Below are 20,773 nucleotides of genomic sequence, written 5' to 3'. Positions count from 1 at the left end.
AAGGTGGAACGCCTTGCTGCACATTCATGTTTTGAATCTTACGTTCTGCCACATCCCAAATGTGCATCATTAAATTCAGACCTGCTGACTTGAGTTGCCATTGAATAACACTGAACTTACTGTTGTGTTCATGGAATCAGTTTACGACTGCTGCTTTGTCACAAGGCGCATTATCATGGTAGAAGTATTTGAAAATGGGTAAATTACAACCATATAGGGATGCACATGGTCAGCAACTATACTCAAATAGGCTAAGAGAGAAAATGCCCAGACAGAATTCCCCACATCATCACACAACCACTAGCAGCTGGAATTGCTGACAGGTACATTTGGTTCATGGATTTTTTGCTGTTTGAAGCCAAAGCCTGCCAAAGCCTGACCCCGCTATGTTGTTCATATTGAAATTGAGATGTTTTTCCAGTCTTTATCTATCCAGTTGCGGTGACCTTGTGCCCACTGTAGTCTCAGACTCCTGTTCTTTGCAGACAGGAATGGAGCCTGATGTGGTTTTTGCTGTTGTGGCCCATCCACCTCAAAGTTTGATATGTTGTGCATTCAAAGATGCTTTTCTGATCATTCCTGTTGTAAAGATTGGGAATTCAAGTTACTGTGTCCTTGCTGTCAGCTTGAACAAGTCTGGCCATTCTCCCTTGACCTCATTTGTCGTCAAGGCATTTCTGACCGCAGAACTGCCACCCACTGAATGTTTTTTTTTGTTTTTTTGCATCAGTCTGTAAACTCAAGAGACTGCTGTGCATGCAAATGTATTGCTGTTAATTGAATGTCCACATTGCGGATCGACAAACAGTCAAAGCAGAATGGCACAGTGAGGTGAAAAGGGACCCTCTGGAACTCTCTGGGTTTGACAGGTCCTCTTCCATGGTAATGTGCAGGAAATCTCAACTTATGTTTCGGTTTTTCACAATGAACAGAAGACATTTTGATGGGGCAGCTTTCCTTGCACAGCACTTTCATCCAGGGTTGGGCTTAATCTGCATCTGGAACACTACTCCTGAGTCATGGAGGTATCAGAATGTTCCTCCAACACCTGAGCCACTCTTCTCAGCTCATTGGTCTATATAACACTCATATTTAGAGGCAGAGCAGTAGGCCTGGGTGATAGGGCGATGTAATCAGATATCATCAGTGATTGACTGGTAACTGGCTCCAAAAGAGATAATAGCCATGTTGGGAGAACTAAGAGAGAACTAAAGAGAACCAACTTAATTTTAAAAACACTGCTAAATAACATGAAATAATACATACACAAAATGTTGTATTCACTTTTACCATTAAAATAATGCATTGTTACGGTTTCCCATAGTGCAACATCGGTGGAAAATTCTAAGCATTTGCATGAAGCTTATGTGTCCTGATGGTTCAGATGGAAGTGTAATACTTTTATTAAAGATGTTTTAGCACAGCAGGGGGCGCTGTTAGCACACAGGTTGCCATGAACTCACATCAGAAGAAGTTCATGAACGCGCATGTTTGTAGTAAGAGCTTTCACGAGAGGTGAACTGTTATATATTGGTTTATATGTGGTTAATGTAAAAAAAGCACTTAAGCTACAAGCAGAATTAGAAGTAGGTCTAAGCTTTTTTAAGCAGAAGAAAATTTTGTGCCAGTTATGTCTCAGATATGTGAAATGGCAGCGTATTTGTATGTTTACATTTAAATGTACTGCTCATATTTAATACTGCATAATACTGCGAGTTTAATTTGCCATTTGGTGTTGAGTTAAGTGAGTTAATCTTTTTCATGAAGTGGTAAAGTGTCTCACATCTGATACGTGTTCTACTGTGAATAAGGTATGGGTCTATGGGATTTGTAAAACATTGCATTCTGTTTTTATTTACGTTTATTTACATTTTACACACCGTCCCAACTTGGGGACTTGGGCCTTGTCCATGCTCATACAGATTGCATTATTACTTTAATTAAATAATACAATTACTTTATTTAAATAACAACAATTTATGATCTGTGAGGTTAAAGCAGCATTGAATGTTAATTAATTGCTGATCTTTTGCCAGACTCCATGAACATCTTGGTAATCATGTGTATCTCATCAGTTTTATATATGGCTTATATTTAATATGCTATTCGTGTGGTGAGTGTCAGTGCTTTGAACCTCATCCAAAGCGGTCATGTGAGAAATTCACCTCTGCTTCAGAACATTTCCATGTAGAAAACAGGGAAGAGAGTGGTCAGTACAGACAGTGCAAAAAGAAAAATGCACTGCAGTTGTTAAGCCTTTGGTCAAGTCGTTCTGCTGCCAGCTGCCTCTCTCCAGCTTCACTTATCCGCCACCTCTGCAAAGGAGGTAGTCCCACTTCCTCCTGATTGCTTTTCAGTAACCATCCCCCTTTTCACGCTGTACCTGTGTAAATAACTTCACCAGTTTGCTGTTGGAGCACAAATCTCTGGTTATAGAGATGATGGACCAAATTATATTTATCACTTTCTAAATGATGGTGGTTTAGAGCTCAGAGATATTAGCTGTAAGGGAGAAACACACACTTTCTTCAAGATCATTCGCTATACATAATTCAAGCCCAGACCATCTGCCTTTTGCATGGATTAATATTTTCTGCCCAGATTTTGTAGGAGGAGATTGTGTCCATATGCCAGGGGCAGTGGAGAGAGTGGCTTTGTGAAACCATATCATTTTCCACCTTAATACTTGCATGGCAGAGATTGAGAACCTCTCAGAGCTGTCATATTGCACGTGATTGATACCCAGTCTCCTGTAGGCATGCTCCTATGGATTATGGTGCTCTCTCCGAACGCTGCACTAATCAAAATAGAACGCTCAGGTTAAGCAAGACGAGCCATATAAGAACGGATCCCCCTGCAGTCGAGATTCTTGAAAACAAACAAGACTATTATGAAGTTCACCAAAGCTACAGTGTATTTCATACTTTTGTCAGCAACTGTTGTTCAAGTATTGATGGCTTGCTTTATTAACGTTTAGGTGAAGCATCTATCCTTGTGCAGTCTCTGAGAGGATCTTTGATTGAGGTCGAGATCAATATAGCTGAAGGCACATTGATGTGAGGGCAGATGTTTTTTCCATCCCCTGTAATGTCGCAGTGTGCCAGCGCAATATTCCACGACAGCACTACAAGATACGTATTTTTATTAGTGGGGTGTGTGCATGCACATGCCTCTCTGTGTTCAGGTATGGATTTGTGGCAACAGTGGGTTGAAGACTGAGCAAGAGAGAGACAGAGGTGATAGTCCGTGCGCATTTGTGCGTGAAGAATCAATCTAAACACCATCAAAACTTAAAAGGGGATTTAGAGGCCCTGTGATGAGATAGCACACTCGAAATTGCTTAAAATAGCTGTGGAGCTTAAGCTAATGTAATCCTGTTTAAAGGAGCCTCCTTCAAATGTTTATTATTGATGCACCATCTGGTAGAAAACTCTTCAAACACCATTGTCCAGAAACAAACCAAATACTCTATGGCGCTCTATAGCCACACTCTGACCGGCCGCTTTCCCTGACCAGCTCTGGATATATTCCTTCAGTGGCAGCACTCGTTCCTCAGCTCTATCGCTCCCCAAGAGCTAAGAGACGTGCAGCAGAAAGCCCTGCAATAATTAAACTCAGCATTCTCCCAACAATGGAGGCCACTGAGTCTGAAATGAGGTAGGAAGTTGTCGGTCATGCCCGGCAGGCCCCTGATGGCCCTCCTCCGTAAAGTGCTTTCTGATGTGCGGCTGCTGCTTTCGCTCACTCAAGATTAGCAGTTATTTTAAGGCCTGGCTCAGAGCAAGGCCGATTGTCTGCACTGAGGCTTTATCTCTAGGACCCTTGTGAGCTGAAGACAAGCGAGCTAGGAGATTATTTTAGAAGACAGTGGGTCTCTGGTTAATGAGAGTGGACTCCTGTTGATGCTCAGGTCTCAGAGTTTTTTTTTTCATCTCGGGCCTTTCAACAAGACATTCAGTAAAAGCCTCTTTGTTCCCTCAAGCACCTGGGATGGAATTTCCAATCAGCATCTTTATAAGTGTTCATAGCTGAACCATTGCATGCTAGTCCTGAAAAACAGTAAGGTCTGTCTGAAGCTTAGGGGCAAACATAGTTGTTGGAAAATTAATAACCATGTATTGGCAAACAAGCTGAATACAGAATCCACAATTAAATGTTAACACACCATATTATGAAGTACCTTTACTGAATAAAGGTTAGGAAGTGTGTCTTGGAACCATTTTGGTTGCATTAAAAATAAATGAAAACATAAGATATGTGGTCCTACAGAACATATATAATGTGGGTATGTGTATGTATGTACAGTGGGGCAAAAAAGCATTTAGTCAGCCACTGATTGTGCAAGTTCTCCTACTTAGAAGGATGAGAGAGGTCTGTAATTTTCATCATAGGTACACTTCATCTATGAGAGACAATATGAGAAAAAAAATCCAGGAAATCACATTGGAGGATTTTTAAATAATTTATTTGTAAATTATGGTGGAAAATAAGTATTTGGTCAATAACAAAAGTTCAACTCAATACTTTGTAACATAACTTTTGTTGGCAATGACAGAGGTCAAACGTTTCCTGCAAGTCTTCACCAGGTTTGCACACTGTGGCTGGTATTTTGGCCCATTCCTCCTGCAGATCTCCTCTAGAGCAGTGATGTTTTGGGGCTGTCGCTGGGCAACACGGACTTTCAACTCCCTCCACAAATTTTCTATGGGGTTGAGGTCTGGAGACTGGCTAGGCCACTCCAGGACCTTGAAATGCTTTTTACGGAGCGACTCCTTCGTTGCCCGAGCAGTGTGTTTGGGATCATTGTCATGCTGGAAGACCCAGCCAGGTTCCATCTTCAATGATCTCACTGATGGAAGGAGGTTTTGGCTTAAAATCTCACGATACATGGCCCCGTTCATTCTTCCCTTAACACGGATCAGTCGTCCTGTCCCCTTTGCAGAAAAACAGCTCCAAAGCCTGATGTTTCCACCCCCATGCTTCACAGTAGGTATGGTGTTCTTGGGATGCAACTCAGCATTCTTCTTCCTCCAAACACGATGAGTTGAGTTTTTACCAAAAGGTTCTATTTTGGTTTCATCTGACCACATGATATTCTCCCAGTCTTCTTCTGGATCATCCATATGCTCTCTGGTAAACCTCAGACGGGCCTGGACGTGTACTGGCTTAAGCAGGGGGACACGCCTGGCACTGCAGGATTTGAGTCCCTCTCAGCGTCGTGTGTTACTGAGGGTAGCCTTTGTTACTTTGGTCCCAGCTCTCTGCAGGTCATTCATCAGGTTCCTCCGTGTAGTTCTGGGATTTTTGTTCACTGTTCTCATGATCATTTTGACCCCACGGGATGAGATCTTGCGTGGGGCCCCAGATCAAGGGAGATTATCAATGGTCTTGTATGTCTTTCATTTTCTTACAGTTGCTCCCACAGTTGATTTATTCACACCAACCTGCTTGCCTATTGTAGATTCACTCTTCCCAGCCTGGTGCAGGTCTACAATTTTCTTCCTGGTGTCCTACGACAGCACTTTGGTCTTGGACATGGTTGAGTTTGGAGTCTGACTGTTTCAGGCTGTGGACAGGTGACTTTTATACAGATAACGAGGTCAAACAGGTGCCATTAATACAGGTAACGAGTGGAGGACAGAAGAGCTTCTTAAAGAAGTTGTTACAGGTCTGTGAGAGCCAGAAATCTTGCTTGTTTATGGGTGACCAAATAATTTTTTTCCACCATAATTTACAAATAAATTCTTTAAAAATCCTACAATGTGATTTCCTGGATTTTTTTCTCATATTGTCTCTCATAGTTGAAGTGTACCTATGATGAAAATTACAGACCTCTCTCATCTTTCTAAGTAGGAGAACTTGCACAATCAGTGGCCGACTAAATACTTTTTTACCCCACTGTAGGTATGTGTGTGTGTGTGTGTGTGTGTGTGTGTGTGTGTGTGTGTGTGTGTGTGTGTGTGTGTGTGTGTGTGTGTGTATATATATATGTGTGTGTGTGTGTGTGTGTGTGTGTGTGTGTGTGGGCTTGTGTGTGTGTGTGTGTGTGTGTGTGTGTGTGTATATATAATATTGTAATGGGTAGCGAGGAGGCGGACGCATATGCGGAGATAAGCGACTTTTATTATGGGCAAATCCAGGGTCATAGTCTAAACGGTCCAGAGTCATAGAGCCAACACGGATTGATCGGGGGACTGACATGAGAATTGAATGAGACCAGAATCAAACATACAAACAGAACAAATACAACAACCAGTACAAAGACCAGCGACCAGACAGGGGAAAACACAGGCTTTAAACGCATGAGGAACATACGGGAACACAGGTGGAAACAATCAGGGGTGGAGTCACGAAACGAGGGGGCTGGACTAAAAAAAAAACAAAGAACACGCAGGCTAAACTAAAACACAACACAAACACATGGACAGGACTGGGAGGGGCCAATCGTGACACACACACACACACACACACACACACTCATATATATATATATATATATATATATATATATATATATATATAAATATACATGCTAGTAATTACTTTGTTTATAATGACTGGCTGCATGATATATACATTATATTTTTGTTGTAGGATGATATAAGGCTGCGTTCACACTTGGCTCAATTAAAACAAACCATGTTGTGATTGCCTTGATGCATTAGACCAAGTGTAAATGCTTCAGAACCTGGTGAGCACCAAATAAGAGGTACTTTTCAAACGAATTCTGGTGCAATTTGTTTGAAATATGCTGCCTATATAACTTCACCACTTATAATCAGAGTTGGGCTTAAAGTTAAGCTGTTTACTAAAAGATTCACTGTAAAACTACAACATACAAAATAAATATATTAATGTATTGCAAGCTTCAGACATCCAAGCTAAACCTAGTGTGCGAAAGTGAAAGTAAACTATTGTTAGCTTGGCACTGCGTGGGTAAAAAGGGCTACTTAAAAGTAACCATTTATACATGAATCAGTGAAATCAGATGTTCATAGTTCATGACAAAAAGATGAAAGAAGTCCATCAAATAAGTATTTTATTTATGTTAGCGTCTTAGTTAAAATGCTAGAAGAAGACTGATCCAGTAATTTGTTTAGTAGTATCATGATTGACATCAACCTTTAAGCCGACCAAAGGTCACTGATGTATGGGCAAGTGTAAAATGTCTATATTGTTGTTTTTTGTGCCATTACAGGAACTGTGTTCATGGTTGGAATGCAATATGGTTCTATGTGAGAGTTGTTATTTCATTGTGGTGCTCAAACTGATGCCTCTGCAGCTGATTCTGCAATGTGAAATTTATTGCAAGACGACCTCCTTTCATAGGAGATCTAGAATCAGTAAGAACTGAACTGAAAAAAAGGCTACTTAAAAGTAACTATTTATACTTGAACCGGTAAAATGAGATTTTTATAGTTCATGACAAAAATATGAAAAATTTAATCAAATAAGTGTTTTATGTTAGTGTCTTAGTTAGAATGTCCCTTCCTAGATGATAAAAATGAAATAAAAAATTAGAAAACCCTTTATTTGTGTTTAAAAATGAGGAAAGCTTTTATCTCAGTTTAAAAACGAGGAAACCCTTTATCTTGAGAGTGCTGGTTTCTTTCTTTGCTCTTTTCTTACTCTCCTTGTATGCTCATTCTCAGCTCTCTCTCACAGCTGACCGCTGATTTAACATACTCAATCCAAATAGCACTGACAGGAGCAGGCTAGAGCCAACAGTGCGGGGCACACTGCGCAAACTATGGGCCACCGACATTCACCGACGGCCAGCAGTCGTCTTGGTGTGTCAGGGCCCTTACAGTGATTTTACTCCGGTTCACACTGTGGGAAAACCCCAATTATTGCCTTAGAGCAACATTTCTTAATCCTGCTCCTAGTGACCCACAGCACTGCGTAGTTTCAGCTGTTCCCTAGCCGACCATTCCAAATCCAGCTCTGGAAGGACTCGAAATCATGCAGTGCTGTGTGTCACCAGGAGCAGGATTATTATTAACAGTGTTTTAAAATATGACAAGACAAAGATAAAATAAGATATACGTAAAACCTGCAAGCTCAGTTAAGCCAGAGTACAGACATGTTCAGCAAATATACCATCACAAAAAGCCCAGTCAGTTGTAACTTTTCCTTTCATAACATCTGCTTACATGTTTTGGTTCAGTATCAGAAATATCATTGTGAATGCTAAATAAACCAGAGCTAAAATTCATTAATGTATCATTTTCTGATTTGGTCCAGACCAAGAGCACCAAACTGCAGATGTAAAACAAATACTAAAACAGGTACTATGGTATGTCAACATTACAACATTTTCCTGTGTTAATGGACCATTTTTATGACCATGAAACTTCCAGAAAACTCAAAAGTAGGTCTAAAACTTCATTGTGGTATTAGACTTACTACAATGAAGTTTTATTAAGTTTCAATGAAGTTTTAGATGTAGTTTTGAGTTTTCTAGAAGTTTCATGGTCATAAAAATGGTCCATTAACGCAGGAAAATGTTGGTAAGGTGTTCATCTTATTTACCAGATTTACTGGCTCTTCTGAAGAAAAAAGAAAAACACCTTCGTGGCGCTTTGTGGTGACAGTCATTTGTCAATATGTTGCTGCCCTCACTAGGCTACCAGCTATAAGTGCAGCGCTTGATATCTCTCAGACTTTGAGAATTCCTTATTCCTAATTTCAGCAATGTTTTGTAATAATAACATCCTTCAGCATTTTTATTATTGTAATTAATATCCGTATTCAACTCCTGAAATGGCCAGGGCCCATCGGCATGCTCAATGTGTTATTACACACTTCTATAACCTATTAATAGCTCACCCAGTTTGTATTGAAGTCCCTGTAATTACGCTTAGGATTTTGAGGGCATAATTTAATCAGTTTCATTTTTGATGATTTGAAGTCCAAGATGAGACATTTTGGGAAGAAAGAATGGCTGAATAGTAGTATTTGACAAAATAGACCAAACTCAGCACTAGCCAAAAGTGTCTTCTGGTCAGCCTTATGTATGAAAATTGGCCTGAGTAAGTGCTAAAATCTTTTAACATGTCAGACGTCTTGATTACTCCCATGTGTTTGTTGGCTTCTTTGACCAGACAGGGGCATCTGTGACACACTCCACACCTTCCTACTCCTCTCCACGTCTGTCGGCAGCGGCACAGATGGAGCTGGAGCCAGGGATTAGGGAAGATTTTCCTTGATTTAATAAAGTGCTACGATGACACAATGATGCTGCGGGGAGATAAACCTGGACGCAGAGTTGAGAGACAAGCTTCAAACCTCGGCAAGGAGCCATGCAGGCCTGCAGGACTGCAGTGCTCTGAACAGCTCCAGGCAACACAGTCCCACAGCTGCAGCTGCACCAACGCATGCCCTACTTTCTACCCCCAAACAACCCCCCCGATCAAAGATCAGATGCAGAATTGTGGTCTTAGATTAAGATTAAGGCAAAGCACAAAACAAAGCCCAGCCAAAAGAAAACAGATTCAGTAATTTGTTTAGTAGTATCATGATTGACATCAACCTTTAAGCCAACAAAAGGTCACTGATGTTGGGGCAAGTGTGAAGTATTTTGGGTTTTTTTTTGCCATTACAGAAACTGTATTCAAGGTTGGAATGCAATATAGTTCTACGTGAGAGCTGTTATTTCATTGCGGTGCTCAAATCGATGCCTCTACAGGTGATTCTGCAATATGAAATTTATTGCAAGACAACCTTCTTTCATAGGAGATCTAGAATCAATAAGAACTGAACTGAAGAAAAAAAACACTTTCTCAAAAAAAAAACATTTTTTAAAACTTACTAATACTGAAAACACTGATGAATAATGTGACTGCTTATTCATTATGTTTACTGTGAGACAGTGCAGAGTGCTTGATCATATTTGTCCCATCATTGTTGTAATTTCTGAAGTGGGCAAAGATTTTCGCCTTGAAAGATGCAGTTATCTTCACATTTTTCCTGCTGATCTGCCATCATGACAGTTGCTCACTGCAACTTAGCTTACTTTTATTCACCCCACACCCGTTGCAGTTTGATTTGCAGAGAGTTATAAAGCAGTGACAATTTGGTAAATTAAAGTAGTAACAGATTTAATGTGGAGAATCCGTTTAGAGCGTCTGTACATTTGATAAAAACATCAATACTTGGCGCCAGTGTATTGGTAATGTCATGCAAGAGCAACTATCCAGCTGCATTGATTTATTTATTTATTTATTTTTTGCCCCACCATCAAATGTGATTTCACCCAAAAAATCCCAGTCTTTTCTAAATGATTAGCCACTTTATTCCTTTTCTTGTATTTGGTTGCTTCACATTTACAGTACTGTGTGAAAGTTTTAAGCATCTAATTTTTAAACAAATTTTTAAACAATTGACCTCAGCAGTGAGTTTATCACGATGTACATTAGAATAAAGTCATATTCATAATTCAAATAGACATAAAAGCAGAATTTCTTGGGTCCATATTTTTCCTTGACACCTTCACAGCCGCCACAGAGACTCGTTAATATCATCAGTTACATCATGAGTACAATTTCCTGAAGCACTGATTGGTGCTCTCAAGGAGAGATTTGAAAATGGTTAAACAAACACACCAACATCCAGAAAATCACTATTTATATATATATATAAACAAACATATACATCCATCCATTTTCTAAGCCGCTTCTCCATCAGGGTCGTGGGGGGGTGCTGGAGCCTATCCCAGCAGTCTTCGGGCAGAAGGCAGGATAGACCCTGGACAGGTCGCCAGTCCATCGCAGGGCAGACAGACAGACACAGACACAAACATATACACACACACACACATATATACACTTTTGTTTTTGCTCCCATTTTTTTTTTGAGCTGAACCAAAAAATCTAAGACTTTCTATGTACACAAAAGGCCTTTTTCTCTCAAATATTGTTCACAAATGTGTTTAAATCTGTGTTAGTGAGCACTTCTCCTTTACCAAGATCATCCATCCACCTCACAGGTGTGGCATATCAAGATGCTGACTAGACAGCATGATTACTGCACAGGTGTGCCTTAGACTGGCCACAATATAAGGCCACTCTAAAATGTGCAGTTTTATCTCACACCACGATGCCACAGATGTCGCAAGTTTTGAGGGAGCGTGCAGTTGGCATGCTGACTGCAGGAATGTCCACCAGAGCTGTTGCCCGTGAATTGAATGTTCATTTCTCTACCATAAGCCGTCTCCAAAGGCGTTTCAGAGAATTTGGCAGTACATCCAACTGGCCTCACAACAGCAGAGCACGTGTAACCACGCCAGCCCAGGACCTCCACATCCAGCATCTTCCCCCTCCAAGATCGTCTTAGACCAGCCACCCGGACAGCTGCTGCAACAGTCGGTTTGCATAACCAAAGAATTTCTGCACAAACGGTCAGAAACCGTCTCAGGGAAGCTCATCTGCATGCTTGCCGTCCTCCTCGGGGTCTCCACCTGACTGCAGTTCGTCGTCGTAACTGACTTGAGTGGGCAAATGCTCAGATCATGGATGAATCCCGTTTTTCACTGTACAAGGCAGATGGCAGACTGCATGTATGGCGTTGCGTGGGTGAGCGGTTTGCTGATGTCAACGTTGTGAATCGAGTGGCCCATGGTGGCGGGGGGGTTATGGTATGGGCAGGCGTATGTTATGGACAATGAACACAGGTGCATTTTACTGATGGCATTTTGAATGCACAGAGATACCATGAAGAGATCCTGAGGCCCATTGTTGTGCCATTCATCCCTGACCATCACCTCATGTTGCAGCATGATAAATGCACGGCCCCATGCTGCAAGGATCTGTACCCAATTCCTGGAAGCTGAAAACATCCCAGTTCTTGCATGGCCAGCATACTCACTGGACATGTCACCCATTGAGCATGTTTGGGATGCTCTGGATTGGCGTATACGACAGCGTGTTCCAGTTCCTGCCAATATCCAGCAACTTCACACAGCCATTGAAGAGGAGTGGACCGACATTCCACAGGCCACAATCAACAGCCTGATCAACTCTATGTGAAGGAGATGTGTTGCACTGTGTGAGGCAAATGGGGGTCATACCAGATACTGACTGGTTTTCTGACCCCCCTGGACCCCCCCCAATACAGAAAAACCACATTTTAGAGTGGCCTTTTATTGTGGCCAGCCTAAGTCACACCTGTGCAGTAATCATGCTGTCTAATCAGCATCTTGATATGCCACACCTGTAAGGTGGATGGATTACCTCGGCCAAGGAGACGTGCTCACTAACACAGATTTAAAAACATTTGTGAGCAATATTTGAGAGAAAAAGGCCTTTTGTGTACGTAGAAAAAGTTGTAGATCTTTGAGTTCAGCTCATGAAAATTGGGAGCAAAAACAAAAGTGTTGCGTTTATATGTGTGTGTGTGTGTGTGTGTGTGTGTGTGTGTGTGTGTATGTATGTATGTATGTGTATATATATATATATGTGTGTATGTATGTGTATATATATATATATATATATATATATATATATACACAATCATTATGAATTCATATTCTATAAATGTTGTTTATTCAAATATTAACTTTTCTCGGCACATAAACACATACTACACAAATAAAAAGATTTTGAAAATGTGTCTTGGGTGCCTGAGACTTTTGCATAGTACTGTAGCTACTTTAATAAGAATGATTTAAACTTTTCCCTGCATTGAGAATGTGAATGAACACAATCCAGCTGCGGAGTCAGTCATCAAAGCGCCCACGTGTTACATCATCTTTAAGTCCAATGTACTTGATTCACGTGAGGCTCGAGAATGGCTTGAAAGATTGAGCTGGGGGATTGTTTAGGGATTAGAGGGATGGACACAGCAGATTCACGGCCGAAATGAAAAAAGAAAAAAAAGAGAGACAGTGTGGGGTCACAGGCTCTCATGGGCAGTAAGAAAGCAAAGTCGGCGAAAAACAAGATGCCAGCGTCCTGACATCACTTCTCGGCGCTAATGCTCCCAGCTGAATTCGGTTTAATTCCAAAAGTAAAGGGACGTGGCAGTGTAGTTTCAGTAGAGATCCACCACTGCTTCTGCCTGCCTGTCTGTGTGGACCCACCGCCAAGCTGGCTGATCTGGACAATAACGGCTGCTGGGATCAGTTGATCCATCTTCAACTGACTGGCACAGGAGACTATATGCCCTGTAAGTGAGCTTTGCCATCCTGTTTTTATTCTTGGCTTTGCCTCTTCCACATCAGCATGAAAGTTTATAGTAAAGACGTTTTCGCTGTTCTGCTCTCTTCTTGTAAGTTTTTGGCACTTCTTCCTGTTTCCCTGTGATTTTTCTCTCGGCTCTGAAGTTTAATACTGTGAAACTTCAGATTGAAAGCAGGTTTTTCATTTATAAAAAAGGAATCTGGGTTTTGGTTCTCCTGTGTAAATTATTTATTGCATTGTACTTGAGAAGAATGTTTTCCTCAGAAGAGTGCTGGGTAGAACCCACAGTGGAGCGCTCATCCGTTTTTTCCTCCTTTCTTTCTGGGTGACATATGAGGCAATCCTTAAACCGTAAGCCTAAATCATTTCTGGGAAGTGGAGGTTGAATTTACCAAATCATAAAAAGCTCTGCTGCAGTGTTACTTCATCCATCACACTCCTTCATATTTCATAGTTCATGTTATGTTCTGCACAGTATTAATGAATACGATTTGTTTGACATTGTCCTCTGATTAATGTTTCAGTGTCTGGTCTTGCTCTATTGGACCTGAACCTTTGTCGTTTTTTTAATCTCCGTGCTGAGTGTACTAATGCGTAGGTCGGAGCCTGAAGCCTCGCTGCTCATCATGCATGTCCTTCTCACAAGAGGCACCTATAAACATGCTCTGAATCACCTCCATTGCAGGTGATTTGCAGAAAGTCGAGATGCCAAGAAAAGACATGGAAGTAATAAAGGGCCAAATGGTGGTTCTGGAGGCCTGGTACACCCCTACATCCGTCATAGAAAAGAATACAGTCATTTGGAACTTCATGGCCAGCGACTCCAAACAAGTGAGTGTCATGTAAAAGAGTTCTTCACATAATTAGTTCTTCATAAATGAACATTTCCAGATTCATCAAATGGAATTGATCCGTCAAGAAGCTTGCTGTCTAAAGTTTGTGACACTGTGTGGCATAGTGTTATCTATCAAAGAGGACAAAAGAGCAGACAAATTACAGGCTTTAAGGTGGTTGCTACTATGGTTTTAAGCTATGTGACCTACTTTTGCCATTTTGTGGATATCATTACGCCATGCAATTTCAGAAACCGCATAAAAAGTCTCTGAGATTGTTTAACAACCTGCAGTTTAGTCATTTAGACATTCAGTTTGCAAAGTATCAGTTCAAACGAAGTAAACTTCACAAATCAAACACGTCTCACCTGATGGGCAAATGTAAATCTGTGAAAATATATTTTTGGTTGAAGCATTGCTCCAGTGTTCAGTTGGAAATCATTCCCTTTGCAGCACAGAGGCAAAAGATGCTTAGTCTGATTTGGCCGGCCTTTACACTGGAGTACAAATTATGAATGAGAACAGTCTGTTCTTTTACGTGGTACATGAAGGGATAAGAAGCAAGCTTCTTTTACATGTAATCCTAGTTAAGGTAAGTCACATTCTGTATTCTGTATGTTAAAACAGCATCTAATGCTTCAAGGGCAAACGGCGCTGCTGAAAATGTAAGTGATGAGCTGGATAATTGGGCAAGTAACGGATTCTCTCCTGCCGTTAACACCAAAGGCTTCTGATTGATCTCACAACGGCAGTAGATGCATTGTGAAGCTGGGTTAATGCTAAGTTTTTGGTATTCACGTACCCATTAGATCTCGGCTGCATGTTATACATGCATTTATTAATATGCATTTGTAATCTTTGTGGTGATTATGATAATCTGAGTAGTTTCACTTGTCACTGCTTTCAAGATTGTCAAATAAAGGGAAAATCAGCCTAAAACTCTAACTAGACCATCTGTAGCCTACATGCATCTGGGGATTATCGTTACGATGAAGATTTGCCTGTCATTAAGCCTGTTCACCAGTATTTGTAGGAACTGTTTGTCATTGCCCTTAATTATTTGAAGGGATTGCATTCATCAGTCATTAATGCAAAAAGTGCTTTAGCTTGTTTTTTGACCTTGTCTGGATAGTTTTAGCAAACACACGGCTACATTACTGTTAAACAGAACACACACTGGGTTAATCTAACCCAGCTAGACGGGTTGATCGTTTAACCCAGCAGGCTGAGTTGACCGTTCAGGCCATAGTTGGGTTCATTTTAATTAAAATGCTGGGTTAATTGTTCTCCATGAATGTATTATTATTATTTTATGCCTACTTATGCCAAATTGTGCCTACTTCTGGTAAAAATATTACTTATATGAGCAATTTATATTTAGGCTATCACAAATAACTATAGACACACCCACTTGTGCAATAAATAAACAATATAATTTTTAAAATTGTTTGATTAAATTCATCTCAAAGTGATAGGATGCAGCTTGCTTGTGTGGCATTATGTGGCAATATGTCAATCTTAAAGCTGCATTGTGTGAGACAGAAGTAGCATTACTGAATCAGGAGAAAAAAACAAGCTAAAGTATGGTGTGTGTGTGCTGCTGCAAGTAAAGCCTGAAATAATATATAATAATTTGAAAGTCAGAGGTGCTGAACTGGATTTTGCAGGTGTTTTCCAGACCACGTCATGCGTCTTTACCTATTAACGTCACACAGGCTCAAAACAAGGTCAAAATCAAAAACTTGATGTATAGCTCTGAAATGCAAAATCAGCATTATACTGATATTTGATGACAATGGTAGATAATTTACTTCAACAAGGGGAGGGTGTGGTCAGAGCAAAACCAAAAAAGCTCCAATTTAAAAAACATGACTGCAAAGCACTAGAGGGCGCTCGCGAGCAGGTCCTCAATGAATGGGGTGAACAGAGCTAAACAGCTGAAAACAAAAAAATAAACATTCTCCTAGCCTTTCATGTGGGAACTTTCTTTCCATTTTGGAAAGCAAAGGATATATTCCATTACAAAATCAAAGACTTACCAGCATCTTTGCTTTTTTGGGACACAAAACAGGTTTTTAGCAGTAGAATGCCAGCATTACTGCAATAGCTGCATTATTGAGTGCTGATCATGGGCGAGCTGATTAGCTCATGGGCTGGGTAAAGAGGTTTGCATCCACTGAGCGTTTAACCCAGTAGCTGGCCTACACAAAACTACCAGCACCATGATCCAATATGATCAACCCTGTGTTTGTGTAGAAAAAATAACCCGGCATTTTTTTAGAGTTTAGGAAATTATGCTTGTTAAATGAATGGTTTAAGAAGATTTGAGCCAAGTTTGGAGTGCATTTAATTTTGCTGGTGCACACCTCATGCTAGCATGGTGATGTCAAGTTGGGTGTAGGTTAATAGCCCAACCTAACCAGCCATGAGTGAAATATAGGGTAGTTAAAACATTGAAATGCAGTTCCCTGCCCAGTGGTTAATGACTGATGGTGCCATGATTATGTGGTGCGGTGGAGCAGATCATCTCCTACACCTCGGGCCAGATCGGGATGGGGAGTCCTGAGTTCAGGAAGCGTGTCGGATTCGCCATGTCCATGCCATCCTCCAATCTGTCCATCTACATTAACAACACGCAGGAGTCAGACTCGGGCCGCTACCTCTGCAACGTCATCATTCCCGGAGCTCCAGGCTTGTCTGGGGAGCTGACGCTCAATGTGAAGGGTATGTACAATGAGTACACTCTGCCACAGATCAGGATAGCAGATTAGTATTGACTGATTTACTGTTTGCAGGTTTATAATATGGCCTAACTGGTATAGTGTATAAATTGTATATAAAAACTAGGGATGCACCAGTATGGGAGTCATGGACTGATGCACAATACTTAAATTTTTAAAATATTTCTAAAATGTAGAAGTTAGGGCTACGTCTACCTGGATTAACATCATACAGAAATGTAAAATGTATTTCTGCAGGGTCACATATGCAGGTAAATGAACAAAATACAGACATTTTAATGCAGTAACTCGGTGTCACATCAACATTCTGCCCTTCCAGAGAACAATACTTATCAAGTATCGATTTGAAATTTTTTCAGCATCAAATCCTTCTAGTAAAGCATTGACAGTATCAGGGAATAGCTAGATTTTTTTTGTGTGACAACAGTAAATATTTAAGTTGCTTTTGTTAAGTAGAACAGACAGTGTATTTTAAAAGGCCCATATCATTGTAAACTAAATTGTCCTCAATTTTTTGCAATTAACACCTTAAAATCCCAGCCTAAATACATACCAAGGCTTATTATTCAGTACTGCAGGGACTTCAGTGCACGCTGGGTAAGCTTTTCTTACGTTATAGAAGTGTGTAATACAACTTTAGAGGTTAAAGAGTTTGATGGAGTGTATAAACACTGCTACAGCTTCAAAATGTACTGTTCATTCCGCAATTCATACAGTCTATATGTGGAAACTAAGCATCATATGGACAATAACCAACCTTGTTTTTCTCTCACAGAAATTAACATATTTAAACATATCCACACATTCAGCCCATGGCATTGTCACGCGCATTCATGTTGAAATTATGAGGTGTGTTTCAGCTGCTGTACTGCTTTTTAAGTAAGACACAATAGAGGGCAGCCAATCAGAACAGAGCTCGTTTACATATCTATCAGTCGTAAGCACATAGTAACAAAACAGCCTGTTTAATTCTAAGGGGTAAAGAGAGTTTGGAAAATGGTTATGTAAAAAATAGGCATGACTGTTTTGGTACATAAACCCCACACAAATGTTGTAAGTCGATCTTACAGTAAAAAATAAAATAAAATGCAAGACCACTGAAGAATACGGGCCCTGTAAGTTTGCTTTTTTTTGTTTTGCATTTATGTGTATTTATAAGACTAAAGCTAATATATAAGTAGTTGTTTGTTTTATATGTTGAAGTTTCTACAGTTTATTTGTTTACTTATTGATAGTTTTCAGCTGAGAACTGACAACCATATCAGTTAGTAAAGCACTATTTGAGCCTGTTTAATTCTGGACCATGTTAAATTCAAACAGCTGACGTTATTTTCAAATTTTTATCTTCTTAAACCTGAGCTTGGCGCGATTGCTCAGGTCCTAGTTTATGAATATAACTCCTCTTCTTACTGAGTTCAATATTGATAGTAATAATAAGGATTACACATCTATAAAATCACACTTGCTTGTTTGTAGATGAGTAATGTACTAAAGAAGCTCACATTAATTTCACTGTAGAAACGGATGGACCTTCTGGCTTATCTCTGCTTTTTCAGTTCCTCCCTCCACCCCAGTGTGCTCTATGACCGGAGATCCTGTGCTGAGGGGGAACGTGACGCTGAGCTGCAAGTCCAGCCACGGCAAACCCGTCCCTCAATACAAATGGACCAAAGCTGCTCCTCTCTCAGAGGTCTTCTTCTCTCCAATGCAGAGTGAGTCTGCTTTATCTGTCGTCTCTCTCTCTCTGTGTCTCCTTCTCTCTGTCTGTCTGTCTACCACTCTACCACCTTCCTTTTATGTGCTACATTACATTATACCATACTCCATCATATTAATTTTATTCATATACATTATGTCACCTCAGTACTTCAGAATAGCTTAATGCATCCAAATATATGTAAATGAGAACAGCTATTGCAGTTAAAGATTAGCTAAAAACAGAACTGTTTACTAACTGCAATAGTTTACAGCTAATAATGATTTTCACTTAATCAAGAAACCTCTCTAGCCTCTGAAAGAGATCATGAACTGAATATTAACAAGAAACTCCTGGTTCACCTCCATTTAAAGCAGAAGAATAGGTCCCTTTTCATCAGGTTACCAAACTCTCTGCGCCGGACTCCCCACAGCTATTCATTCATTTTCTGAGATTGGGTAGATCCTGAAGATAATAAGGTGGAATCTTCATTTTTCTCTTTCTGATTGTTTCACTGGTCTGCAGTGCGCTCTTCCCTCTCCTTTCTGGCCTGAAGAGTAATGGAAAGTGTTCTTTTTAATCAGTGTGAGAGCTCTTCAGTCCTGCTTTGTACAGCGGAGTTTTTGCTTTGGGAGTCGAAATTGCCGTAAGAGGGGCATGTTTTTTTTTTCATGCCCAGGATTAAGATGTTTTCTGAATTCGACTCCCAGCACATCCAAATTAAGTCCTATTGCAACATATAATCCACATGTCACCGAAAGGGAAAATGTGCATTAATATCAGCAGCATTTTCCGCCTTTATGTTTGGTGAAGTTTTTAAAAATTTACATGTCAGCTTATAATCAGCGCAAGTCTTCGGTAAAAAAATAAACGTCAGTGCCAGCTGTCCACAAAAGCTGGCTTATGCTTATCAACCATGTGGTGAAATTTCCCCCCTGATCCCAGGCACGTGGGATTCATATTAAACATGCTTCCTTTTGAAGTCCGAAGGAAAAAGGACCCGACATACACGCGTTTAGGTGTCCTGCTTATGAGTAATGTGTCGGTGTTCTTCTTCTCATCTCTCTCTTCCCACCCTTTCTCCTTCTATCTTGTCACTCTCCTTCTTTCTTTCCTTCTCTCTCTCTGCTGCCCTCCCTCTTTCTAACACACCTTCTCTGCCTCTTCTCTTTGTTCTCCTTTGTTCACCTTCACTCTCTCACTGTCTTTCACATTCACACATGCCTGCACCAACACTCTCATCACTGTTTCTCTCCACTGCTCTACCAGAGTGGAGGTCGTGTCCTCAGCCTGTGCTTGTGCTGGGCTACCTGGGTAAGGACTCTGGCCATGCTCCCCAACCCCAGTCCCTGTCCAGCATTTAGCCTAGTGGAAAACCCTCTAGCTTCAGCTACAAATTGGATAGATCTGATAGTTTTTCTCTGTGATTGTTTACTTGGTATTAAAGGCTTAAAGTCTCCCTTCTAGTACCCAGGCATTTCTCCAAATAACAATATTTAAAGGAGTGTTCTAGGAGTGTTTCCACCTAATTTCCAGCTGGTGCATTTGCATCGTACTGTTGTTTACCATGGACGGCAGCTTTGGATGTGTTTCCCTGTACTTGGAAAAGAACAGAGAGACATGTCCAAAGTTAAAGTCCATGGTAATCAACAGTATGAAAGAAATGAAGAGAAAATCTGTGCACTCAAAAACACTTATAATTAAAGCCAGTGGGAAGCTGCTGTGAATAAACATTGAAATACAATGACATTTGAAACTACAACCTATACACAACAGCAATAAAACAGCAATAGTACAGTACAGTAGTACAGGTCTCACGTGGGACAGACGAATGTTTTTAATGTCTTGCAAAACTTGAAGTTTAATGCAACTTTTAAACACTGCTGCAAAACAGAAAAGGCCAGTCATGATCACTTTGGCTTCTCACTTTTCTGGTATCTCTTTTCTGGCCATTTGTCTTCTTATGAAGTTGCACATTATTATGAAGTGCTAAGCGTTTGTGTAATGACAGGAGTGGCAGGCTCTTGTTTGCTTGGAAGGCAAAAAAACCTTTTCATTTGCTTAACATGTCACTTTTATTTATCGGATTGTAATACATTACAATAATGGGGCCGTCATGGGCTGGAGGTTAGGGAACCAGCCTCCTGACCGGAAGGTCGCCGGTTCGATCCCCAGAGCTGACAGCACATGACTGAGGTGTCCTTGAGCAAGACACCTAACCCCCAACTGTTCCCGGGCGCTGCTGATTGGGCTGTCCACCGCTCCGGGCAAGTGTGCTCACTGCCCCCTAGTGTGTGTGTGCTCACTAGAGTGCATGTGGTGTTT

At 40.7% G+C, this 20,773-nt stretch overlaps 1 protein-coding gene across 3 annotated transcripts in view; it reads left to right on the top strand.

Annotated features, from left to right (window-relative positions):
- The window catches only part of esamb (endothelial cell adhesion molecule b), a 53,423-nt gene that overhangs the window by 26,084 nt on the left and 6,566 nt on the right, over positions 1–20,773 (top strand). Inside the window, exons 1-5 of one of the 3 annotated variants that reach the window (XM_017711018.2) lie at positions 12,883–13,164; positions 13,864–14,009; positions 16,534–16,735; positions 18,309–18,464; positions 19,718–19,762. In XM_017711018.2, coding sequence (XP_017566507.1) covers positions 13,158–13,164; positions 13,864–14,009; positions 16,534–16,735; positions 18,309–18,464; positions 19,718–19,762 — 556 coding nt within the window. In that variant the 5' untranslated portion in view covers positions 12,883–13,157. Of the gene's footprint in view, positions 1–12,882; positions 13,165–13,863; positions 14,010–16,533; positions 16,736–18,308; positions 18,465–19,717; positions 19,763–20,773 lie in introns of those variants that run through there. The other 2 variants (XM_017711015.2, XM_017711017.2) reach the window with 2 other exon arrangements.

The sequence above is a fragment of the Pygocentrus nattereri genome, chromosome 17 (genome assembly GCF_015220715.1).
Source record: "Pygocentrus nattereri isolate fPygNat1 chromosome 17, fPygNat1.pri, whole genome shotgun sequence".
In the NCBI taxonomy this organism is placed as follows: Eukaryota; Metazoa; Chordata; class Actinopteri; order Characiformes; family Serrasalmidae; genus Pygocentrus; species Pygocentrus nattereri.
This window is presented reverse-complemented; position numbering and strand designations above follow the sequence as displayed.